The sequence below is a fragment of the Narcine bancroftii genome, chromosome 2, assembly GCF_036971445.1.
Source record: "Narcine bancroftii isolate sNarBan1 chromosome 2, sNarBan1.hap1, whole genome shotgun sequence".
Classification (NCBI taxonomy): domain Eukaryota; kingdom Metazoa; phylum Chordata; class Chondrichthyes; order Torpediniformes; family Narcinidae; genus Narcine; species Narcine bancroftii.
Window position 1 is genome coordinate 369,416,977 of NC_091470.1, and position 26,759 is coordinate 369,443,735.

At 44.2% G+C, this 26,759-nt stretch overlaps 1 protein-coding gene across 6 annotated transcripts in view; it reads right to left on the reverse strand.

The window, feature by feature from the left end:
- Window positions 1-26,759, reverse strand: part of LOC138755852 (transcription initiation factor TFIID subunit 4-like) — a 161,503-nt gene that overhangs the window by 99,448 nt on the left and 35,296 nt on the right. For 5 of the 6 annotated variants that reach the window (XR_011352589.1, XM_069922576.1, XM_069922574.1 and 2 more), the window contains exons 7-9: window positions 19,163-19,366; window positions 14,432-14,567; window positions 9,538-9,652 (exon numbers count right to left, since the gene is read on the reverse strand). Coding sequence is in view for 5 of the 6 variants with exons in the window: in XM_069922576.1 (XP_069778677.1) it covers window positions 9,538-9,652; window positions 14,432-14,567; window positions 19,163-19,366 (455 nt within the window). In the remaining variant the exon portion in view is untranslated. The remainder of the gene's footprint in view (window positions 1-9,537; window positions 9,653-14,431; window positions 14,568-19,162; window positions 19,367-26,759) is intronic. The other variant, XM_069922577.1, reaches the window with a different exon arrangement.

The following is a 26,759-nucleotide window of genomic DNA, read 5'->3' on the forward strand; positions in this document are numbered from 1 at the left end:
TCATCTGCTGGAATTTCCGGCACTTACAGCAGGATCCCACCACCAGACACATTTTCCCTCTCCTCCCCTCTTGATTTTTCACAGGGACCATAACCTCTAGATTCCGTCGTGCCCTAATCCCTCCCCACCCATCACAACCCCGGCACCTTCCCCTGTGACCATAGGAGGTGCAACTCTTGCACCCACACCTCCTCCCTTACCATGGTCCGGGGCCCCAAACAGGCCTTTCACATGAATCAACACATCACCTGTACATCCAGAGGACTTATTCACTGCATCTTGGTGACATTCTCTACATCAGAGTGACTGATTGAAGACTGGGAGATCACTTCGCTCAGCACCTCCGCTCCATTCGCAACCATAGCAACCTCCCAGTGGCCAACCATTTCAATTCTGGGTCACACTCCCGCACTCACATGTCTGTCCATGGCCTTATTTACTGTCCCACCTTGACCACTCACAGGTTGGAGGAACAACACCTTATTTTCCATCTGGGCACCCTCCAGCCACATGGTATTAACACTGACTTCACTGTTTTCCATTAAACCTGCTCGCCTTTCTTTCCCCTCCTCCATCTCCTGTCTTTCCAGTTCCTCTACCCACACATCCCTATCATTCCCCCCCCCTCCTTTCTCCACCTATCATTTCCTCCCTTGCCACTCCCCCTTCCCCCCTTCTACCTTTTATTTGGACGCCTGCCGGCATTCTCTCATACTTTCATGAAGGGGCTCAAGCCCGAAACGTGGGTTCTGTATCTCTGCCTTTGCTACATAAAGGACACGGTTTGACCTGCTGAGTTTCTCCAGAGTCGTGTGTTCATAGCTCCTCAAATTCTATCACTTACTTGCAACCTTGGGACAATTTATAATCAACCTTCCAACCTGCACACATTCTGGAGGTAGGATAAGACAGACAGAGGGAGACTGTAAAGTCCACGTAGAGAGCAGAGATCAGGAGTGAATCAGGGTCTCTGTCACTGATAGGCAGGGGCTCTAACAAGTGATAACACTGGGCTGCCTTCATTTGGTAGAGATCACTTGCAAAATCGATAACCATGTCCATTCAAAACCAGCCCATCCCTCTCATCTACATTATTAGCTGTTTATAATGATTTAGTGCCAATAATTCATTGTTCAGTTACTCTCTGTCAGCTTTAAAAAATGTTTTTTTACTATGATGTCACATTGGAGCAAGATTCAAAGAACAGAGGAGTCAGAGAAAGCGCCAATATAGTGTGGTGGAATGTGTATCACGATCCGGTTTGGGGACACCAATACCCCCGAGCGTAGTGCCCTGCCAAGGACACCACAGGCAAAAGCCTCCCCACCATCGAGAACATCTACAGGGAGCGCTGCCGTTGGAGAGCAGCAGCCATCATCAAGGATCCACACCACCCAGCACAAGTTCTGTTCTCAATGCTGCCATCAGGAAAGAGGCATAGGGGCCACAAGACTCGCACCGCCAGGTTCAGGAATAGCTGCCACCCCTCCACCAGACTCAACAACAAACTCAGACTCATTTGAGGCCTTCTGCACTTCATTTTTTTTTCTCTGTATTGCACAGTTTGCTTACATTTCTTTAATTGTGAACATTGAGTCAGTTTTTTTTGCACTGCCAATAAGCTGTAATTTTGCTGGACCCAGAGGAAAAATAATCTCAGGGTTTTATGTGTCCCCTGCAGCCGCTGCAACCGTGTCTGCCTGTCCCGCATCGGACTTGTCAGCCACAAACGAGCCTGCAGCTGACGTGGACTTTTACCCCCTCCATAAATCTTCGTCCGCGAAGCCAAGCCAAAGAAGAAATGTATGTACTCTTGACAATAAATCTGAAAATGGCCCTTCCATCAACATCCTTTACTGTGAGGTGGAAGGTGGGAGAAATCAAATTTGTACACAAAATTGATCTTTCTTGATGGATGATGAGAGATGGAAATATTAGACATGGCACCAGATGGAACTCCTGAAATCGTTCGAATGAATGCCAGGCATCTGTGTATTCACTTGAGATCCAACCTTGAAGGGCTCTGGCAAGACCAATTTTTGTACTTAAGCCTCTAATGGGGGCCCACGTTACTGGCACTAAAAATGCAAGTTACTCCCTCAAAAGACCAAGCTCAATGAAATTGCTCCTGTGAATGAGAAGCAATGATTCCCCAAATGTCATGCAAAGTTTCCAGATGACTGACCGACTGCTTCAACAGCATTTCTCCCCCTCCCCACCAGAGAGAGGACTCTCGAGCCGATTGTTCTTAAAGCAGAAAACAAACTCTGAGCAAAAAACTACTGAGCCAATTTAAAATAGGATTCTATAAAACTATAAGACATCAGAGCAGAAATAGGCCATTCATCCCATCTAATCTGCCTCGCCATTCAATCACGTGCTGATCCATTCCACCATTCCCCAGCCTTCTCCCTCTAACCTTTGATGCCTTGGCTAATCAAGACCCTATCATCTCTATCTTAAATACACCCAATAACCTGGGCTCTACAATTGCCTGTGGCAACAAATTACACATATTCACCATCCTCTGCCTCCCGAAGTTGTGTCCTCTTGTCCAACTCACCCACCATGGGAAACAACCTCTTTAAATATTTGGATTTCCAGAAGGCATTTTATAAAGTGCCGTATTAAATACAGATGCATGGCAATTAGGGACGTTATATAGCTTGGGTAGAGAATTTGTTAACCAATGGAAGCAGAGAGTTGGGATAAAAGGGTGTTTGGCTGCTTTGCCATGAGTGGTGAATGGAGAGAACCAAGTTCCTTGGAGTTCATTCAACTAGTGACCTATCATGGACACTCAACATCTCCTCACTTGTAAGCTGAGAAGACTGAAGCGGGCAAGGCTACTGGCCTCCATGATGTCAACCTTCTATAGGAGTGTCCTGGCAGGTACAATTGCTCCCAAGAAATGGATTGGAGAGCAATCCAGAGGACAATAAGAGTGGGAGAGGCAATCACTGGGGGTCTCCTCCCCTATCGACGTGATCTACTTTGATCGTTGTCTGAAGAGGGCACACCCAGTTGTTGAGGACCTGTTCCACCTTGTACTCAGCATCTTTCAGCTGCTTCCATGGGGAACGAGATCCAGGAGGATCAGAGCCAGCCCCACTAGGCTGAGGAACAGCTGCTTCCCACGGGCAGTGAGAACGCTGAACGACTTAATGAACTGCTCATACAAAACCTCCAAGAGTCCACTATTTATGTATTTATCAATATTTATTCATGTACACACACACAGATCCACACAGCTACTATGTATAGTTTGTCTGTGTGGTTGTGGTTCTGCAATTTTTTGCACCAAGGTCCAGAAAATGTTGTTTCATCAGATTATACTTAAGATGATAAACAAACATGAATGCCACAGGGGTCAGTGTTGAACCTGCAACTGTTCACGATGTCCACTAATTATTTTGAAAAGGGGGCCGACTGTAACGCACCAAGTAGAGATAATATCTAACAGAGTGGAAAAAAGCAGCTGTGGAGAGTTTGCAGAGAGTTGACTGAGTGGACAAGAATCTGGTAGATGGAGTAATGTTGGTAAATGCCACACAATCCACTTTGGAAAGAAAAATAGATCATATTATTAAATGGTGAAAAACCTCAGCATATTGTTTTACAGAGGGACTTGTGACTCATGTATAAACACTCCCAAAAGGTGGGTTTGCAAATGCAACAGGTCAAGAAGGCAAATGGGATGGTGGTCTTCATTGCTGGAGAGATTGAAACCAAGGGCAGGGGGGTTCTGCAGCAATTCTATAGGGTACTGGTGAAGCCACACCTGGAGTACTATGTGCAGTTCTTGTCTTCTTACTTGAGAAAACAATCTGGCTTTGGAGGTGTGCAGAGGAGGTTCACCAGATTGAGCCCAGAGAGGAGAGGTCGATTGCCTGGGACTACATTCACTGGAATTCAGAAGGAGAAGTTTTATAGAATCAAAATTTTGAAAGGGAATAGACAAGGCAGTGAAGTGGTTTTCACAGCGGGAGAGACTAAAACGAGGGGATAGATTTAAAACACGTGGATGAACAGCTTTTCCAAGAGAGGGATGAATCTATGGAATTCTCTGCCCAAGGAAGCAGTAGAGACTGTCTCATTAAATACTTTTAAGACAGATTTTTCAACAGTTGGGCAATTAAAGGTTGTAGGATAAGGCAGGCAGGAGGAGCAGATCATCTTATTGAATGACAGAGGGCTCAATGGGCCAGATGGCCTTCCCCTGCTCCCATTTCTTATGTTTGCTATCTCCCCTTCCCAATCTTGAGAAAGGATCCTCACTCAATATTCTGAACATTCATTTCTCTCCATGGCCTGTTAAAGAGTTCTTTTCCCAGGTTAAGATTCCACATATTAAACAGTCTAAATTCTCAGTCTACAGCTCAATATTCTGGAATCTGATGGCACACAAATGCCAACTGTGTTCACACATTTACACATAGCTCAGAAAAATCACACAAACTTCCCTCCCCTCCATGGATCCCATCTATATGTCCCACCAAGGCACCCATCACAGCTGAGAGACACACTCTTCTCTCTCCTCCCATCAAGGAAGAGCACAGATTGACAGGCTTAAAGAGGTTTTTCTTTCCCAGTAGCCATCAGGCTCTTGAATGAACCCCACTACATTGCTGCCCTTGCTTGATAACCAACTAATCTTTCTAATCCTCAGTGCATCTCTGTACTCTCATTGCTCTTTTGCCTTTCTACTGTATTAGGATGTTCACACAACAGTTGCAGAACCCTTCGCACTGTACCTGGTATATAATGTGGCAAACTCAGAAGTTTAGTATTTTGAAATCGGTTTCCTGTACGCAGTCAAAATCAGACATTGGTTTTCATAAGATATTTCAACCTATATATTTCTGCACAACTCCAATTTCCCACAACCAAGCAGAAAATAAAACAAGCACACATTCTTCTGAAGTGAATGTAAACAGATGCCCAGAACGCATGAAGCGCTCTGTAATAGCACAGGCCACCACAAGCAACTCAAGAATAGTTTCCATGATATGTAACGATTGGGACAATATTTCAGTCTCAGGATTATGTTCGATTGCTGCTCAACACATCATGCCAGGTGCACAACTGGATCCCAGATGAGGGAACATTTCTCTCAGCGAACCTCAGACCCAAAAACAAATGCAAAACAGACAGCCCCACATGTTGAGCATTCAAAAAATCGATCGGATTTTTAAAAAAAAGGTTAAATTGCAGATAACTCTACAATTAACTCTGAACTTATGGTGGTTACCTAGAAAAATTTAACCTCACCCATCACAATCTCTCAACTAAAAGCCAGCTTCAAATAAACAAACAGTCCACAAAATCCATAACTAAAGGTAGCACCTTACCACGAAATTGGACAGTTTCTGATGGCTGTATAGTTTAGTCTTTCAGTAGGGATGTATAATATTTTTCCACAAAAAGTGCCACGGATTCTTTTCCATTAAATTGGGGCAGTGGGAGGCTAGAAAATCTGTTTATTCTACAGTATCCATTGGAAACCAAGTTAAGAATTTTAATTCGGGCTTTGCTGCAATGCAGTGGGCAGAAAATAAATGCTGAAGCGGGAAACTCCGACATCTGTGGAAAGAGAAACACCAGTAAAAGAGGCCCCTGCCTGCTCTTGGCTTGTACCTTGGCGAGCCATTTCCAAAATGGCGTCGGCGACCCAAGGCCACTTTCTGCAGGCTGCTAGACCCAGGGAATGCTGTTGTCGGAGAGCAGCAGCTGCCATCAAGGACCCACACCACCCAGCACATGCTCTGTTCTCACTGCGGCCATCAGGAAAGAGGTCATGGGGCCACAAGACTCGCACCGCCAGGTTCAGGAACAGCTGCTACCCCCTCCACATCAGACTCCTCAACGACAAACTCAATCAGGGACTTACTCAAGGACTCTTAGTTGCGCAGTTTGATTTTTTTTAAATTCTGTCTGTATTACAGTATTGTTTACATTCTTTATCTGTTTACAGTTCTTTATTTTTTTGCACCACCAATAAGTGGTAATTGTGCCCGGCCCGCAGGTTAAAGAATCGTGTGTGTTGTCATGTATGTCCTTTCATGAAAAATCTGAAAGGCTCAGGCCAGAAACATTGGTGATATCCCTTTACTGTCTATAGAAGGTGCATGACCTGCGGAGTTTCTCCATCATTTTTGTGTATTGGACAAGTAAAAGTCTTTTTTCACAGTTGCCTGTCTGACCTGCTGAGTCCAGCAACATTTACTTCAGATTTATACATGCTCTGCGGTATTTTTTTTGACTCTTCTTCTATTAATGCAACTTTTTAATGATCCCTTGAAGTTCATAACTTCCAGTAAGAGGACATTACCCACACCCAGAACCCATCTTGATATCACGCGACCTAATACTGAAAGCAAATGACATTCTTTAACCATAAGCCAGGCTAAAAGAATATAACTTACGACCCAATTACCATCGGTTCAAAATGGTCCAGCAATACTTTCAGGGATGAGTAAGAAATCCAGAGGTTGTTGGCATCGCTGAAAAGTACAGAAGAATTTTTGCCTTCTGTACCACTTGTCAATTGGGTTCAAGTTCTTGAATAGGGAAATACTACTATAAAACCAATCAAGGAACAATAAAGACCAATGGGCTGAATGGCCAATTTCATTCTCTGCCTGTAGAGTTATCAAAAAGTGCAAGAAAGTGGCTCAAGGACTACAATCCCAATGGGTTCACAGATTAATCATGCCTTGCTTCTTAGAGTGACCAGGTGGTTGGTGTGTTAGTGTTGCAGATGACACCAAATTTGGTGGTATAGTGGAGGGCAAGGAAGCTTATTCAAAATTACAACAGGATCCAGATCAAGAGGGAAAATGGGTCAAAGAAATAGCAGATCTGGTTGGCGTAGCGGTTAGTGCACATTAGGGTTAGGGTTACAGTGCCAGCGATCGGGACCGGACTGGGGTTGGAATCCTGTGGTGTCTGTAAGGAGTTTGTTCGTACTCCCAGTGTCTGTGTGCCTTTTCCCCGGGGGCTCTGGTTTCCTCCCACCATTCAAAAATGTATCGGGGGCATAGGTTAATGGGGTGTGAATCAGGCAGCACGGACTCGTGGGCTGAAATGGCCTGTTAACATGCTGTATGTCTCAATTTGAATTTAACTCTGTCATGACAATCAGGTATCGGAGCCAGGAGTGGAGAGGGTGCTTAGGGCAAGAAGGGCCTCCGGCACTGAAGGTTTCCTGATTGAGTCAGAGGAACTCGGGTCGATGATGAATTGAACAGGAACCTGTGCGGCTGCAGAGGCTGCGGGAGCGCTGGTGGAGAATCCACGGATACTCAGTGACTCTGAGGGGAGTCTCTTTTGCTTCTCGTTCTCTCTTATTGCAAGGGACACCGGGCGACACTAATGTCAATTGTCTGCCATTTCGGCAAGCAGAAAGCAATTTTGTGTAATATTACATGTCTGTGCTATTACCAGACAATAAAGGAATCTTGAATCGTGCAAAGCAACATTTTCAGAAGTCAAACCAAGGCAGTAATGAAACAATAAACAACTGACTCCTGGAAGGGGTTGAGGAACACCTTGATGTTCAAGTACATAGTTGCATGAAAGTGGCAACATGTGTGGAAGACAGCATTTAGCATGCTTGCATTCCTTGGTCAGGGCATTGAGTGCAGGAGCTGGGACATTGTGTTACCGCTATACACGACATTGGTGAGACCACATTTGGTGTATTATATAAAGTTCTGGTCACCTTGCTACAGCAAGGATAACATTATGCTAGAGGGTGCAGGATGTTACCAGGAGTGGAAGGCTGGAGTTACAAGACTCTAGAACACACATGTCAAACTCTGGCCCGCGGGCCAAATTTGGCCTGCGATATAATTATATTTGGCCCGCAAGATCATTTCAAAAATGTATTAGAGGTGGCCTGCTGGCCGCTGCGCCAGTATAGCGCATGCACAGTAACGCCTCAAACCGTGCATCTTGGCGCCTCACAGTTTGGCGGGCAGCAGCCTCCTTTGAAGAAGACCGCAGAGCCCACCTCACTGACAAAAGGCAAAGGAGGAAAAACCCAACACCCAACCCCAACCAACCAATTTTCCCTTGCAACCGCTGCAATCGTGTCTGCCTGTCCCGCATCGGACTGGTCAGCCACAAACGAGCCTGCAGCTGACGTGGACTTTTTACCCCCTCCATAAATCTTCGTCCGCGAAGCCAAGCCAAAGTTCAAAAGTTCATAGCGCATGCACAGTAATACAAAAAATCCCAGAATGCATTGGCGTCAGCCTGCTAATCGCCCCCACCTCCTCTGTTTACGTTGTAGAGTCTCACCGTGGACTCTGGTTTTGGGGCCTGGCCTGGCCGCTTCCCAGCGCCCGGAACCGGAGGCCTCGGGCCTGACCTCGCCAGGACCGTTGCCCACTCCCCCTCCCTGCCGCAGGCCGATCCACGACTCACGGTGACGGGGCCGCTGATCCGCCGAGATGCCGCCCTGCAGCGAGAGCCGATGCCCCCGCACTGTCGTTGTCCAATCTGATCGCCCGCAAACCCCGCCCCCCCCCCCCGCACACAGGCCTGAGTAAGGATTATGAACTTTAATCTCAGGATAAAACGATCTTCCAATAGTTTCATGTCACAGTGATAAATATATTCCTGGTTAAAAATGGTTTTAGGCATAAAACTTGAAAAGTGTGTAAATCAAAGGATATCTGTACCAATGGAAAAAGGGCATGGCAAATAACCCTGCTAGAGTTCATGCCCACAATCAGTCACCCATTTGATTGTTTCAGGAATCATGTTATTCTCCCACATTCTCAATAGCCCTCAGATTTTACTATTCGACAGCACACTAGCAACATTTGACAAATCCTCTGTAGAGAAATATTATTTATTGAATATTTTATTTCTCATTTGTTAATGCTTCTGGAAAGAGTTTATCCAAAACTATTATTAAACATTTATTTTAATAAGAAAAAGTTTAACATTACATATGTTGAAAGAAGAGAAAACATGCAGATGTTGTTGAAAATTTTCAATTAATATTTAGTTCGGCCCTCGACTTAATCCAAGTTTTTAATTTTGGCCCTCTGTGAATTTGAGTTTGACACCCCTGCTCTAGAGGCTTGGGCTTATTGTGAGGGGATTAGACAAGGTGAATGGACACAGTCTTTTCCCCAGTATAGGATAGTATAAACCAAGTGGGAAAAACTAGAGGGGAAAAGATTTGAAATGCGACTCAATGTGCAATCTTTTTCTACACAGTATGCAATGGGTATGTGGATTGAGCTGCCAGAGGAAGTGGGTCAGACTGGAACAATTACAAGACATTGGGCCAGGTATGTGGACAGGAAAGGTTTTGAGATTTGGTACAAGCTGGTACAACTGGTACAAGTTCAGATAGACATCTTGGTCGGCATGGATGAGTTAGGCCAATAGGGCTCTATTGCCACGTTTTAATACTTCCCCTGAACACTTCATGTAAACGAGGGATACATTGGGTAACAAAGTAGAAATGGAACCAAAGACACAAATGATTTTCTTAGCTCGTTTATGAACAGCTTTTACCTGAAAGTGCTTCCAACTTCCCTTTTCAACTTTTCACCTGTCGAGACAGGCATAAGAATGCTTGAATTCCCCTTTCCCTCCACAGTTGGTGCTTTAACCACCGAGGTTGCAGGACCTGAATATAGAAAGGAAGGTTTTCTTTTGAACCTCAGGCCATTCCAAATCACAAAGCACATGCATCTTTTTTCTTCCATTCACTCAGGCATGTGGTCAGTGGGAATGCCGGCAATTACTGTCCAACCCATCACACAAGAGTCACAAAGCTCAGTGTTTTACCATAGTCATACCAGCAAAAATATAATCAAGCTCCTGGATATGGGATTCTATTCCTCCCTCTGCATCCGCAACTTCCTCATTGGCAGACTTCAATTGGTGCACGTTGGAAACATCACATCCTCCTCACTGACCAACTCAGGGCCCCCCCAAGGATGACAACTTAGTCCCCTGCTCTCATCTCCCCCCTGCATACTCATGAAGGTTAGTCAAACTCAGCTCCAATACAATCCATTCATTTGCTGACAACACCCTACTGACTGAACAAGTCAGAAAAATGACTCAAAATGCAAGATGGAGATGATAATCTGGTTTCTTTGGCCAGAACAATAATCTTGCTCTCAACTTCAGTAAGGCCATGGAGCTGATTGTGGACTTTGGGAAGGGGAGATCGAGGGACTACACACCAGTCTTCACTGGCAGGACATCAGTGGAAAGGATCATACCTTTACATTTCTAGGAGTCGCAGAGGATCTCTCCTGGACCTACAACATTGAGGCACTCCTAATCGGGAGGCTGCTCTCCTTAATGACGCTGGGACAAAGGATTCTTCCAACTGCTTGCGGCTGGGAGATAGCAGAATGCAGTTTGTAAACCAATGTTCAGGGGAGGGTAAAGAAGAAATGAAAAGAGAAAGGGGAGAGAGGGGAGGGAGTTGCCTGAAACACAGACAATCAGCATTCTAATTTCTCTTAATTTCTCCCCATGTGCTGTCTGACCTGCCGACTTCCTCCAGTCGCTCACTGATGGCTCTAGATTCCAGCCTGCTTCTCTGAGCCGACACCCAGCCATTCAGCATCTGTCTTCCAGCTGGTACTGAGGAAGTCGGATGATAATTTTTGTCGACATCCCAAAAAAGTCCGGTTAATGGAACATTTTGGTTAATGGAATTTCAGATAAGAGGAAGTGTACTGTCAAACTTCTACAGGTGCAGAGCCAAACAGAGCCAACCCACAAGTTAGAGGATCAACACCTTCAATTCCGTCTGGGCACCCCCCAACCAGATGGCATTACCATCAACTTCTCTGCTTTTTAAAAAAAGACCCTTGCACTCCCTCTTTCCCTCTGTCTCCTTTCCCCTAGCTCTGTCTCTCTCCCTTTCCTTTTCCCTCTGACTCCTCCCCATTCACAGAGCCAATTCTCTCTCCCACCTTCCCTCCCCTGGCCCCTCAATCAATTCTCACCTTTCCTCTCTCCATGTCCAACACCTTTTGTCTGCCTGGTCCGTACTCTTCCCCCTGCCCATTCCTGCCTTTACTCATACCTTGGAGAAGGGCTCAGGCCTGAAACGTCTGTTCTATATCTTTACCTCTAATGGACGCTGTGAGACCAGCTGAGTTCCTCCAGCATTTGTGTTTTTACTACAATCACAGTGCGTGCAGTCTTCCAGGTTTCACGGCAATGTGGCAAGTATACTGACTGGTTGCATCGCAACCTCATTTTGAATCTGAAGTGACCAGGAACAGAGAAGGTTAACGTGGCAAACCCAGCCAAGTTCAACATGAGCACAGATCTCTTCAGTGGAATTGAGGTACTGCTTCAAGAGGGCAACTAGCAAAGGACCTCCGACATCTTTGTCACTTCTAATGCAGCTCTCCCCAATCTATACCCAAAAGAGAACAATTCCATCTCCACAAAATCCCTCAGCAGGCAGCTTCATTCTCGTTTATTGAGGCATCACCCCTTTTTGAATTTCTTCCCTATTAAAGCTAGAGAATACAGCGTTCCTCTTCTAAAATGTCTTCTCAGCTCGAAGAAGCACGTATGTGAACTTCAGGTCTCAGATTCTGTCCATCCCAATCACAATGTGTATGCAGCACCTACGGGGATCGGTACTTGTCGGATAAGTGGGCTTTCTGGTTCTTGAGGTTGCGTGTTGAGTGATCGGCGAATGAACTAACTGTGTGTGACCCTCATTATAAACTTCCATTTTAAAAAAAATCTATTTACTTTTCGGTGTTTTTTTTTTTGCCTGTTACTTGAGGCTCCCAGTTGCTTGAATTCCAGGGTTTTACTGTATTTGTTTAAACAAGTTCTCTCTAGACTGAAATTATCACATTGCCAAACTGATGCTTTGAAGACCATTACAAGGCCAGTTTTGTCCAATGCTCCATGGATAAAAGCAAAGCAAAAAAACAAGAAACATCTTCTGGAGGAACACAGCGGTCAACAAGAGCAGAACAGGAGCAGCCAATCAAGTCTTCTCCACTTTTAATGAAGAGAATAGCTGCAGACTCAACTCCACCTACTTGCCTTTTCCCTATCACCCTCAATTCCCCAACGATGCAAAAAAATCTATGCAATTTGAAGGGCTCTGATCTGAAACGTCAGCAATTCCTTCTCTCCATCTGACGCTGCTCGACCTGCTGAGTTCCTCCAGCAGGTTGCATTTTGCCCCAGATTCCAACATCTGCAGTTTCTTCGTCTCTTGGTAACTGCACATTTCCTTCATCATCTTGGCTGCTTCTGAGATAACGCCAGCTTAGGGGTATTACAGCGCCACAGTGGCCTGTAGGATTTTTAACCATCTTTAGATCCCAAGATCACTTCTGCCATACACAAAATGTTTGCCACCTTCACTTGCCCCACAAGTTATTGATTCACTTTCAATCCTGCTTGGATCTCAATCTGCCCATTTCAAACTATTTTCACACATCTTTTACTACCCATCCTGCTTTTATACTCACAAGAAATCATAAACAGTGAAGTCTGAAAGTCCTATGAACTCAAGTCTAAGTGAATGGGAGGTTTAAAAATAATTCCTCATTAGAAACAATTTTTTCTTGAATTCCTAAATTTATTATTTTACAGCAGGTAACAGGCCCTTTCGGCCCACGAGCCCGTGCCGCCAAATTTATACCCAACCCCCAGTACGTTTCAAACGGTGGGAGGAAACCAGAGCCCCCGAGGAACACCCACATAGACACAGGGAGAAAGCACGGAATTTGAACCCCAGTCCCAATGGCTGTTGTTGTAAAGGAGTTGCATTAACCACTACGCCAACCATGTCAGCCCTGGGATGGAATTTAAAGCAACAAAGTGGTTGGATTTTGAAAGAATTGGAACTCTTTCTTAAATGCTTCTTTTGTACTTCTGTGCATGTTGTTTTGTTCTTCTGTTCATTGGGTCAGACTTGATTTTACTGCTTTATTACAATATGAAAGTTTTTTGTTCCATTCACGCTTACCGTAGAAGTTAGCACTACGCCTGAATTTATGTCTATGTTCAATTGTTTTTTTAAATTAAGAATCCAAGATTATAATTAACTACTTTCATCAGTTACACATCTCTTCGCGCGAGCAATGCAATTGCCAGTATGTCAAGACGGGGTCAATGGAGTGAGCTCAAGTGGACCAACAAACAGTGAGGGGCAGCAAACTGTGGTGGGATTGTGGAAGGTCAGAGGAAGACTACATTCAGAAGAGGAAATGAAAACAAATTGGATATTAAGGGGATCAAGAGATATTGGATTAGTGTGATGTCAAGGCAAAAGATCAACCATGGCCTTGATGGCAGAGCAGGCACAAGGGGCTGAATATTCAGCTCCTGTTCAATGTTTGATGGTATTTAGACTGAAAGAACCAGGTTACATATTTCACCCAATCATATATTCAATCTCAATTACAATTTCCTCCTATTCTTCATCGAGTTGAAAAGCCACATAACTGTAGAGTGCAGCAGCACAGAAACAGGCCATTTGGCCCCACTAGTCTGTGCCAAACTATTATTTTGCCTTGTCCGACTCATCTGCACCTGGAACATGTCTCTCCCATCCATAGACTTGTCCACATTTTCGTCAAAATTGATCCTGCATTCGCCACTTCAATGGGCACCTCAATCCACACTCCCACCACTCTTTGCATGAAGAAGTTCCCCCCAGTTTTCCCTTTAAACCAGTGGTTCTCAACCTTTTTCTTCCCACTCACATCCCACTTTAAGTAATTCCTCTCCAATTGGGGCTCTGTGATCAGTAAGGGATTGCTTAAGGTGGGATGTGGGTGGGAAGGGAAGGTTGAGAATCACTGCTCTACTCCCAATTGTTACTGAAATATTTTGCTTGAGAAAAATGGTCATTGGCCCATTTCCTTTGGAGTTCTGAAACCGTGCACAGAACGAGTCAATTAGAGACAATTAAAACAGTGGTTTTTAAACTTTTTCATCACATACCACCTTAACAATCCCTTACTAATCACAGAGCAGCTATGGCATGGGGAATACTTAAAGTGGTATGTGAGTGGAAAGTAAAAAGGTTGAGAATCACTGCTTTAAATATTTCCCCTTTCACCCTGAACCCGTGTCTTCTAGTTCTTGTCTCACCTCAGTGGGAAAAGCCTGCTTCATTTACTCAATCTATTCTCCTCATACTTTTGTATACCTCTATCAAATCTTCCCTCATTCTTCGATATTCAAGGGAATAAAGTTCTAACCTTTTTCATAACTCAGTTCCTTAAGTCTCGGCAACAGCCTGGTAAATCTCCTCTACTCTTTCAATCTTGTTCGTATCTGTACTATATGAAGTTGACAGGAAACTCTCCACATGACTTACTCTAACATCACCAATAGCCCCCCACACAACACTCTATGGTAAAGTATTACCGAAAAAATTCTGCAACTTCCTTACCTCCGATGACTGCTTTGACCTGGATTTGCGAAGCAGGAACAGTGATGTGGTTTAGAGGTCTTTGCAAAGTCACTGTTTGGAACCTTGGCAGCAAGCTTTCTTGTGGTTTGCTAATGGCTCCAGACTGCTGGACTACCTGCAAATAGATAGAATCATGACCAATAGAGGGAGGCAAGTGGAGGACACAATGGTGGATGGCAATACAATGCTGCAAACCCTGGCTTCCCTTTCGGAAGCCTGAATCATAGAGGTACCCAACACTGTCCTTGTTTCAGTAACAAGATCAATGGCCAGTTTTCCCCCAATATTAAATGTAAAATCTCACATCAAAATTTATTAATGATAGATTCATTCTCAGGATTGGATGCATAGCATCCTGGACAGACCAGGATTCAAATTTACCTCTACTGACAGAGCAGTGCAGCACAGGAACAGCCTCTTTAGGCCATCATGTCTAAGCCAACCGTGATGGAATCTAGCTACTCCCTGGCCCCTCCAACTCCCGTCCATTTCCATATCTGTCCAAATGCTTTGCTATCATATCTGCTTCTCCCACACCCCACATTCCAGGCACCTACCAACGTGCCCCCTTACATAATCTAGCATTAAGCTCTGTTAACCATATAACCACTTACAGCACAGAACAGGCCAGTTCGGCCCTACTAGTCCATGCCGTAGCAAATCCCCACCGTCCTAGTCCCACTGACCAGCACCCGGTCCATACCCCTCTAGTCCCCTCCTATCCATGTAACGAACCAGTCTTTCCTTAAATGTAACCAATGATCCCGCCTCGACCACATCTGCCGGAAGCTCATTCCACATCCCCTTAAACACCTCTATCAAGTCCCCTCTCAATCTTCTACGCTCCAGAGAAAAAAGCCCCAGTCTGCACAACCTTTCCCTGTAACTCAGACCCTGAAATCCTGTCAACATTCTCGTGAACCTTCTCTAGTTCACCTCTTATTGGGATGCAAAGGATAACATTTAATTTCCCGCCCTATTTGCATTTGAGGAGATGGCAAGCCTTTTCCCTGTAGACCAGAGGTTCCCAACCTTTTACTTTCCACTCACATACCACTTTAAGCATTCCCTATGCCATAAGTGTTCTGTGATTAATAAGGGATTGCTTAAGGTGAGATGTGGGTGGAAAGAAAAAGTTTGTAAACCACTGTTTTAATCATCCCTCATTGACTCGTTATGTGCACGATTTCAGAACTCCAAAGGAAATGGGCCAAAGACCATTTTTCTCAAGCAAAATATTTCAGTAATAATTGGGTCTAGAGCAGTGATTCTCAACCTTCCCTTCCTACACACATCCCACCTTAAGCAATCCCTTATTAATCACAGAACACTTATGGCATAGGGAATACTTAAAGTGGTATGTGAGTGGAAAGTAAAAGGTTGGGAACCACTGCTGTAGACCTACTGAACATGCTCCCAACAGGCTATGAGGGTGGATTACAATATTGGCTCAGTGCCAGGTAGTTTGCTTGATCACTTCAGAGTTCAATTGTCAGTTCAGAGATGTGGACATGGGATCAGGCAAATGAGTTCAAAGGCATTAACATTTTTTTAATAAGAATCTGGTAGTTTTCTTGCCAGCAATACCATTACAAACCTTTGAATTCCTATTTATTTAATTTAAATTTCCTTCTATTACACGGGATTAATACATTCAGATCTTTCGTCCCTTTTATTACCACTACAATCTTCAAATTATTTTTTATTTAGTGATACAGCATTGCAACAGGGCACTCCCAGCCCTCAAGCTCATGCCACCTCAATACCCCCATGTATCCAATTAACCTATTCACCCCATACATCCATAAAACCAGACAAGGGAGCAAAATTGGCCATTCAGCCCATCGAGTCTGCTTCTTCAGAATGGGGGAGGAAACGGGAGCAATGTGCACACGGAGAATGTGCAAACCCCTTCGAGACAGCGCCAAATTTGAACCTGGGTTTCTGGTGCTGTAACAGCGTTAACCATGCCTCTACTTGATTCATTTTTGTCATTGGGGAAGGATACCAAATCAACCCACTTCACAACATCCTGCGAACAAGCACCTTCACCCAGTGTATATGTGGTTGACACTGAACAACCTGTTGAAATAGCCCAGCAAGTTGCTCCCCTGAACAAAAAGCATAGGAGAGGCAAGCTGCTACTTGAAAGGGCAAATGGAATGGGCACAGTCTTATAGCAGTTATGTTGAGACTACACTTGAGATGCCAACCTGGTCTTCTGACCAGAGGATGTACGCTGCTGAGGGAGGGTATCAAAGGGTCATCACGCTGATTATGGGTTGGTGGGGGTGGTGCTAGAGTCTGGTGCAATAGAGATCCTTAGTCAGGCACGTGAATGAAAGAAATAGAGGGTTATGAGGTAGGGAGTTTAGATTTTTGTGTAGGTTTATGTAAGTTGGCACAACATAGTGGGCCGAAGGGACTGTTCTGTGCTGTTGTGTTCTATGAAGAAATTAAGTTGATAGGGGTTATACTTTGGAATGAGTAATGATTTCCTAATTTATACAAAATTCTTGCAGGAGAGATACAGGGACAACATTTTCTACACTTGGGCTATCAGTGTCTCAAATAGTTTGGCTACAGAAGAGAGAGATTTGTTACGGCATGGACTAGTAGGGCCGAACTGGCCTGTTCTGTGCTGTAAGTGGTTATCTGGCCTTCCCAAGATCGTATTATATGGCGAGCTCTCCACTGGCCACCGTGACAGAGGTGCACCAAAGAAAAGGTACAAGGACTGCCTAAAGAAATCTCTTGGTGCCTGCCACATTGACCACCGCCAGTGGGCTGATAACGCCTCAAACCGTGCATCTTGGCGCCTCACAGTTTGGCGGGCAGCAACCTCCTTTGAAGAAGACCGCAGAGCCCACCTCACTGACAAAAGGCAAAGGAGGAAAAACCCAACACCCAACCCCAACCAACCAATTTTCCCTTGCAACCGCTGCAATCGTGTCTGCCTGTCCCGCATCGGACTGGTCAGCCACAAACGAGCCTGCAGCTGACGTGGACTTTTTACCCCCTCCATAAATCTTCGTCCGCGAAGCCAAGCCAAAGAAAAAAAAAGAAAGATATGGTTATATGGTTAAGAAAAATATCTAAACCAAAAAGGAGGAAACCTTTGGGATTTTCCACCAGCAAGACATTCTCAAGGCAGAGACTGATGAATTTTATATTGAAAGCATCAAGTCATGCATAGAAGTGGACCAAGGTGAAAGACTGTCATTACTCCCTGCTTTATTTCATGTATTTTCATCTTAAACAATGACCTGGTCAATATCATTTCCCCAGAGAAGAATTTGGTCAAGGAGCTGAACATACAAGTTCAGAGCATGAATTGGCTACTCAGCCCTTCAAGACAGCTCTGTCCCAAGATCACACCTGATGTAATTGCCTCTTCATAACAGATCTTTTGAGTGAAAGAAGTCTGCAGACATTATGGCCTGCTGCAGTAAGTACATAGAAATGCTGGAGAATCTCAGCAGGTCCCACAGCATCCAAATGAGGCAAGGATATACCGTAGAACTCCGACTATCCAAAATCCTCAGTTACCCCAAATTTTTTTGGACCCTAAAGTTACGTCTGTTTGACTCTGAAATTTTTTTTTTCCCGATAATTGAGGATTTCAGAAGAATTTTGAAACCAAAATTTCACCGCCGAAAAATTTTGGATGAATGAGGATATCTGAAACAATCAGAAATCATCAAATGATCTGAATGTTTTTTTTTTGGAAACGAACTGACGTCACAGGTGGGAAAAAGGTTGGAGTTTTGGAAAATCCTCTGAGCAGAATTTTGAGTTTTTGGTGTTGGATTTATCTTATTTTGTTCAGGTTGTTTTTTGGTGAGAATTAAACATTATTTCATACTTTAAAAGGCTTCCCTTGTTGCTTATTGTTATTTGAACACTGCTACAAATGATTTTATGTTGCTACTACTGGGCGGTTTTTTTAAAAAAATGACCAGTTCTCTGAAAATATCGTTTTCGAAATAGGCTCAGACCCAACCATTTTGGATAAAAATCAGAGTTGTTTCTGTATAACCAACGTTTCGGGCCAGAGCTCTTTGATGAATATACCTTGATGAAGGGCTCAGGCCCAAAACATTGGTTAGACTTTTATTTTTTATTTTAGGTTTTCACATTTAGTCAGACAGCACAGTAACAGGCCCTTCCAGTCCACGAGCCAGTGCTGCCCAAATAACCCACAACCTCCGTACATTTTTGAAGGGTGGGAGGAAACCGGAGCCCCCGGGGAAAACCCACGCAGACACAGGGAGAACGTACAAACTCCTTACAGACAGCGCGGGATTCGCACCCCGGTTGCTGGCGCTCTAACAGCCTTGCTATACTGCTACGCTTAGTGTCGCCCTTTGCTATATCTTTGCTTCCTAAGGACGTCGCGGGACCTCCAGCAATTTTGTGTATTGACAGCTCTGTGAAGCAAGCCAACTACCTTCACTCTTCCCCCTCACTGCTCTCTATGCAAGAAACTGGCATATGTATTTCTCATTCCCTTTTAAAATTACTAACAAATCTGCTTTCAGATTTTTAAAAATTAAATAACACATTTCAGATCACATATTAAAATTTCCATCTCACTTCTTCAGTTAATTACCTTGAAAAGGTAGGAAATTTTCAGCTGTGTATTATCTTGCTGGTTTACTGTGATTTATAAATAGCCTTCCCTACTATAGCTGAGTGGGTAATACGTACCATCTGTGCCGTGGCCTGCAGGGGCTTTGCCTGCTGTGCAGCACTTGTCACCGTGACCGTCCTCGCAGGCTGCCCAAGGTTGGCTGGCCTGGATACCCCAGGCACAGCCGCCAAGGTTGTAGCTGGAGCAGCAGGTTTCTGTAGGCACTGCTGAATGAAGGCCTGGGAGTTTGGCATCAGCTTCCGTAAGGCAGGTAAACTTCGCTGCAGGACAAAACGTTTACATGAGATACGCTCCTTTATCGAGATCATTGGGCCAAGTTTTCCAATGGCTTCTGAACTGTGAAATTAGGTCGGGAACAATAATCCAGATAGACAATGAAACCACGGAATTCACATTTAAGTCAGTAAACAAGCATTACTGATGTACCCATGAAACTAGGAGCAACAAAAATGCCATTTACTTCATGTATGGCCTTCAAGAAGAAATTTGATAATGAGCTTATTGTCCTGTACAAATTCTTACTTGCTGAAGCTGGATGGGTACTATATAAAAGGTAAACAAAAGCACAAAAGTATACTTGATTGAATTTAAAAAAAAAAATTTGCTACCCTTATCCAGTGTGTCTGAATTCAGACCTACAAAACAGTACTCCCGTCGGGTGAGATCCAGGAAGCTACAATATAACATGTCCAGGGTAATTAGATCACACAAGCCCGACAGTTAATTTTAATTTACACAAACAGCACGGTCACAGGCCATTTCAGGCTACAAGCCCATTCCGCCCAACTTATACCCAATTAACCTACACCCCCGATGCATTTTGAGCGTTGGGAGGAAACCAGAGCCCCCAGGCAAAACCCACGCAGACACAGGGAGATCATACAAACCCCTTATAGACAGCGCGGGATTCGAACCCCACTGTAAAGGCCTTGCATTAACCGTTACACCAACTGTGCGTGCAGAGTCCCTTAGGATTTTCCTTCACATTGTCTGCCAAAGCAACCTCATGTCTTCTTTTAGCTTTCCAGATTTCTCGAGGTTTTTCTTGCATTTTTTATACTCCTCAAGGACCACATTTGCGCCATGTTATACACCTCTCTCTTCTTCCCAACCAGATTCCCAATATCCCTTGATGTAAGGTTCTCTATGCCTGCTAAAAGCAGTAGCAGTGAACTGTGATCTCAAGACCATTTGGGATGAGCAGAAATGCTGAGCTTATTGTCATATACATTGTATAATGTACTAATGAAATTGAAATGATAGTTAGACGCAAGGCACAGTAACAGGCCCTTCCGGCCCACAAACTTGTGCTGCCCAATTACACCAAAGGGTAGGAGGACACTGGAGCGCCCATAGGAATCCAATGCAGACACGGGGAGAATGTACAGATTCCCTCGACAGCGCCAGATTCAAACCCAGGTCCTTAGTGCTGTAACAGTGTTACACTGCCCGTTCTTAGCTTAGTTGCTGCAGCCAAACAAGTACGGGGGGGGGGGGGGGGGTTGAAAACAATAATAGTTAATTGAATAGAAAGACAATAAATACAAAAGCAGTCACGTTAAGTCCGAGTGCAAGAAAAAAAAATGCAGAGTCATTTTGTGGTGTCAGAGCAGTCTTTAATTAGCGTAATAAGGGAAGGTTCAAGAGCCTGATGGCTGTTGGAAAGAAACGGTTCTTGAACCTAGATGTGCTGGTCTTCAGGCTTCTGTACCTTCTCCCCGAAGAGAACAGTGAGAAGAGGTTGTGACCAGGAAGATGGGGTCCTTCATAGTATTGGCTGCTTTCTTGAGGCAGTGCCCCACGAATACTGTATTTCTGCAGTGGATAGGTCAGAGCCTGTGAAGTTTCTGGTCTTGTGAGAGACCCAAGGCCTTTTGAAGTCCTTTTACTAATGCTTTAATCATTTTTACAATGGATGCTTTTGGAGCAAAGGGTGAGAGATGACTCAATAGAGTTCTACAAGATTATGAGAACATAGATAAGATAGACAGTCAGCATCTTTTTCCCAGGGTGTAGGAAATACCAGATGAAATCTGTACAAAGTGAGGGAAGGAAAGGTGAGGGAAGACATCAGGGGAAAGCTTTGTTTTGCAGAGTTGAGGATGCATCGACATGAATGCTCCAGGACACACAGGAATTTCATGTTCTTGACCCTCTCCACTACTGACCCCACTGAAGACTGGATAAATTTTCCAGGCTCAAGATCACATCATCATTTTTATGGAAAATTAAAAAACCCTTTAGGATCAACCTTCTGGGATGGGTAAAAAAATTGATTGGCTATCAGGAATCAAAGGGTTTTTATTTTACTCGAACAATAAGCTGCACGTCATGTATGCATCACAAACATTAAAACAACACGACTAGTGTGTAGGAGCTAGATTTGCTGATGTCACATTAGTAACAAATGTGTCAATCAGCAAGAACAAGGAGACAGTAAAACAATGTTAAATGAATCAGGAAAGATTTGGAAAACTGAGTATAACAAGGAAAAATGCAAAATTGTTCTTTTTGCCACAAAGAATAAAAAATGCACACAAGCAAAATTGCAAGAGATTGCAGAGTTCGGAAATGCACATATCTGGTTGTCTAATGAAACAATTCACAAAACTATACAAATAGAAAAATGATAAATGTTATTGTTTGAGAAGAAAGCCAAAGGTATAAAATGCCCCAGTTAGACAGGGCATTGGTGAGGTAGCATCCACATTAGAATACTGCGAACAAGGGGGTTAAGGGTGTGAAGGAGGGAAATAAGATTGTTGTGGAGTAGGTTCACATATGTTGGCACAACATCGTGGGCCGAAGGGCCTGCAATGTGATGCAGCATTCGAGGTTCCATCACAGTGGTTCTCAACCTTTTTCTTTCCATTCGCATCCCACTTTAAGTATTCCCTGTGCCATACGTGTTCTGTGATTAGTAAGGGGTTGCTTAAGGTGGGATGTGGGTGGAAAGAAAAAGTTTGAAAACCCCTGTTTTAATCATCCCTCTTGGACTCGTTCTGTGCACGGTTTCAGAACTCCAAAGGAAATGGGCCAATGACCATTTTTCTCACAAAATATTTCAGTAACAATTGGGTCGAGAGCAGTGATTCTCAACCTTTTTCTTTCCATTCGCATCCCACTTTAAGTATTCCCTATGCCATATGTGTTCTGTGATTAGTAAGGGGTTGCTTAAGGTGGGATGTGAGTGGAAAGAAAAAGTTTGAAAACCCCTGTTTTAATCGTCCCTCTTGGACTCGTTCTGTGCACGGTTTCAGAACTCCAAAGGAAATGGGCCAATGACCATTTTTCTCACAAAATATTTCAGTAACAATTGGGTCGAGAGCAGTGATTCTCAACCTTCCCTTCCCACCCACATCCCACCTTAAGCAATCCCTTACTAATCACAGAGCACTGATGGCCTAGGGATGTGAGTGGAAAGAAAAAGGTTGAGAACCACTGATATAATGCTAATTTGCTGGAAGCAGTTTTGACCAATACCCAGAATCGGTGGATCACCTTACTAGGGCTGCAAAGACGTAATTTGTATTTAATGAAGTTTTAAAACGTAGGATTAGACATAGAGCACGGTAATGTCCCTTCCAGCCTTTAAGCCTGCGCTGCCCAATTACACCCAAATGACCTACAACCCCCATATGTTTTGAAGGGTTGGAGGAATCCCACACAGACAGACATGGGGAGAACGTACAAGCTCCGTAGACAGCGTCAGATTGGAACCCGGGTTGTTGGCGCTGTAACATCGTGGCATGAACCGTGCTGCCCGTGAACCGTCACGTGAAGCTTATGTTTAAAACTAAAGGCCTGGCTACTTAAGAAAGAGGCAAAAGAAATACCCTCTAAATGTTGCAAGTTTGAGAAAATCTCAACATTGGAAGTTACGGAAGGGTGTCCCCAAGAATGCAACTTTGGACGTCTCGCAAGCTACCCTCCCCCAGAAAAACAGCCAGCATACTGAAAGGCCAATTACACATCAAACACACTCACTTCCCTCCTCTTCCCATTGTGGAGAAGGTTCACGACTGTAGAAGCACACACCAACAGGCTCTTGAATGAACCCCAGAACAACGCTGCCCTTGTTTGGGGCTAATTGATCTTTATTCTCCCCTCCCACCTCCCATTGTAAGTCTATACTCTACAAATCTTACTTTCCTACTCTATATGGCTGAATGATTGTTAGAGCTAGCCTGCTTGACTGCTTGCAGAGGAAAACTTCACTAATCAGGCAATAACATGATGATTAAACTACTGGCAGAAAGATACCAATTTAAACTAACAGGTAAATATTGCTGGAAGCAGTGATTTTTTTAAAAAAAGTAAAAACAGCGAGATGCTTTTGGCAATGAACAGATTGGAGTAGCAAAAAAAAAATAAAAAGAGCCTATTCAGAGTCACTGATTGCCCATGGATTCACCTCCAGTGTTTTCGCAGTCTCAGACTCCTGTTTGAGCTATTGTGAACACGAGCTCCAGAACCAAGCCTCTGACACGATCAGCTCCAGAGCAACCATGGCCAGACCTGAGAAAATTTGGCATGTCACCTACAATCTTGAATTTCTGCAAACACACCATTGAACGCATCACATCAGGCTAGAGGAGTTGTTATGCCCAAGGCCACAAGAAACTGTGGAGGGTTTCCGATTCCTGGTCAAGAGTACATTGATGGCATCACATACAATCTTGAGATTCTTTTTTCCTGCGGGCGCGGCAGAATTACTATTTATTGGTAGTCAAAAAATAAAATGTACGTAGCATAACCATGTAAACAAATAAGAACTTTAAACAGATAATGAATGTAAACTAACTGTGGAATACAGGGAGAGCAAGAAAATCAGTAAAATGCACAAGTGAGAGTCCTTAAATGAGTCCCTGATTGAGTTTGTCATTGAGGAGTCTGATGGTGGAGGGGGAGCAGCTGTTCCTGAACTTGGTGGGTGTGAATCTTGTGGCACCGACACCTCTTTCCTGATGGCAACAGCGGGAACAGAGCATGTGCTGGGTGGTGGGGATCCTTGATGATCGCTGCTGCTCTCCCACGGCAGCGTTCCCTGTAGATGTTCTCGATGGTGGGGAGGGTTTTGCCTGTGATGTCCATGGACTGTGTCTATTACCTTTTAAAAGGCTTTACACTCAGGGATATTGGTGTCCCCAAACAAGACCGTGATGCAGCCGGTCAGCACACTTTCCACCACACCTCTGGACAAATTTGCCAGGGTTTCCAGTGTCAAACACTGCAAAATTCTGAGAAAGTAAAGGCACTGACGTGCTTTCGTCACGATGTCATTACTGCATTGGGTCCAGGAAAGAGCCTCTGAGATAGTGACTTCCAAGAAATTAAATGTGCTCACCCTCTCCACCTCTGATCCCCATCTCTGATTTTCCCTTCCTGATGTCAACAATCAGCTCCTTAGTTTTGGTGACATTCAGTGTGAGGTTGTTGTTGGTGCATCCTTCAGATAATTTTTCAGTCTCCCTCCTATATGTTGACTCATCACCTTGTGAATGCAGTTCAGACCATCATACACACCCCCAGTCTATACCTTCTTCTACCTCAAAAGAAGCCAGCCATAGAACCATTACAGCACAGAAACGGGCTACCTTGGCCCCTCTTGTCTGTGCCAAACCATCTCTTTGCCTAGTCCCATTAACTTGCACCCAGCCCATAGCCCTCCACACCTCTCCCATCCATGTACCTGTCCAAATTCTTCTTAAATGTTAAAATTGAGCCAGCATTCGCCATCTCAGCTGGCAGCTCGTTCCACACCCCCACCACTCTCTGTGTGAAGAAGTTCCTCCTCAAGTTCCCCCTAAACTTTTCCCCTTTCACCCTTAACCCATGTCCTCTGGTCTGTACCTCACCTAACCTAAATGTCTATCCCCCTCAATGTTAAATACCTCTCAAATCTCCCCTCATTCTTCTACGCTCCAGGGAATAAAGTTCTAACCTGTTTAACCTTTCCCTGTAACTCAGTTCCTGAAGTCCGGGTAACATCCTAGTAAATCCTCTCTGCATTCTTTCTATCTTATTCATATCTTTCCTGTGGTTAGGTGACCAAAACTGCCAGTTTCAGGGAATTATGTATCTGTATTCCCAGATCCCTCTGTTCTACCGCACTCTCCAGTTCCCAACCGTTTATTGTGTATGTCTTTTTCTTGGTTTGTCCTTCCAAAATGCAACACCTCACACTTGTCTGCATTAAACTCCATCTGCATTTTTCAGTCCATTTTACCTGTTGGTCCAGATCCCTCTGCAAGCTTTGAAAACCTGCTTCGCTGTCCACAATGCCCCCAATCTTAATGTCGTGTGGAAACTTGCTCGTCCAAATGACCACATTAACATCCAGATTATTGATATAGATGACAAACAACAATGGTCTCAGCACCAATCCCTGAGGCACCATTAGTCACAGGCCTCTAATCTGAGAAGCAATTTTCCACCACCACTCTCTAGCTTCTCCCATCTAGCCGTTTTCGAATCCAGTTCACCATGAATACCTAGCATCTGAACCTTCCTGACTAACCTCCCATGCTTATCAAAAGACCCCTTGTCCATGCTCTCCTCACTACACCCCCCTCCAACGCAGCAAACATTGGGAAGATGATTCCAGGGTGAGATCACACACTAATATTTTGAAGGACAGTTTCATTCCTGCTCTTGACTGACTCATGAATGAACCTCAATCGTATAATTATGTTGCCTTTGCTCTGTACTAGCCGATCTCTTACTCTGCCCTTCTATGATGTCTTACTTGTGGAATTTGCAGATATCCAGCTGGACTGCTTGTAAAACAAACTATCACTGGTTCTCATCTCTGACAATAAAATGAATTTTTTAATCCTCCAGCTCTAAGGATCCATGTTGTTCACCTTAACTGTACACCGCAGTGGAAAAAGCAACATTCTTGCCATATTATTCCAAATTCTTTACAAGATATTAATATGGGGCCTTGCATTTTGGTTGCTTCATAAAGAGCACCAATAGATTTAGATTTATTAATGTTACATGTCCCAAGACAGTGAAAAACTTTTACATGCCATTCAAAGAGTCACCATGTGAAGAGAGAAGAAAGGTAAACAAATCCCTTCAGTGACAGCAAGTGGTTGAGGATCACGCCACATCCCCTGAGGTAACCGCTGCCTCCCATAACCAAGGGTCAGTCTGATACTGGTTTTGTGAAGGATTTCGGCTTGAACACCAGCCTACGTCCCTGCTCTTCAAAACAGAACAGGGTCCATCACCAGATACTGCCTTGATTCAACAAATCACAACCTTCTCTTAGTGCCCCACTCTAGTGTCAGGCCCTACATTGGGCTCGAGCATCGACAAAGACCGCAAGTGCCCATTAGGGAATAGTGACCGTGGTATGGTTACTTTTGAGCTGCAATTAGAAAGGGAAAAAGAAAGGAAGTTGGAAGCATCTGTACTGCAGTTAAATAAAGGGGATTATGCAGCTATGAGGGAGGAGCTAGCCAAAATAAAATGGAAAGATACACTAGCTGGGAGGACAAATGGGGAAAAATGGCAGGTATTTTTGGACATTTTTCACAGGTTTCAGGACAAATTTATTCCAAAGTGGAGGAAAGGCTCTAGGAGATGCAAATGGCAGCCGTGGCTAACTAATGAAATCAAGTGTAATATCAAATCCAAAGGGAG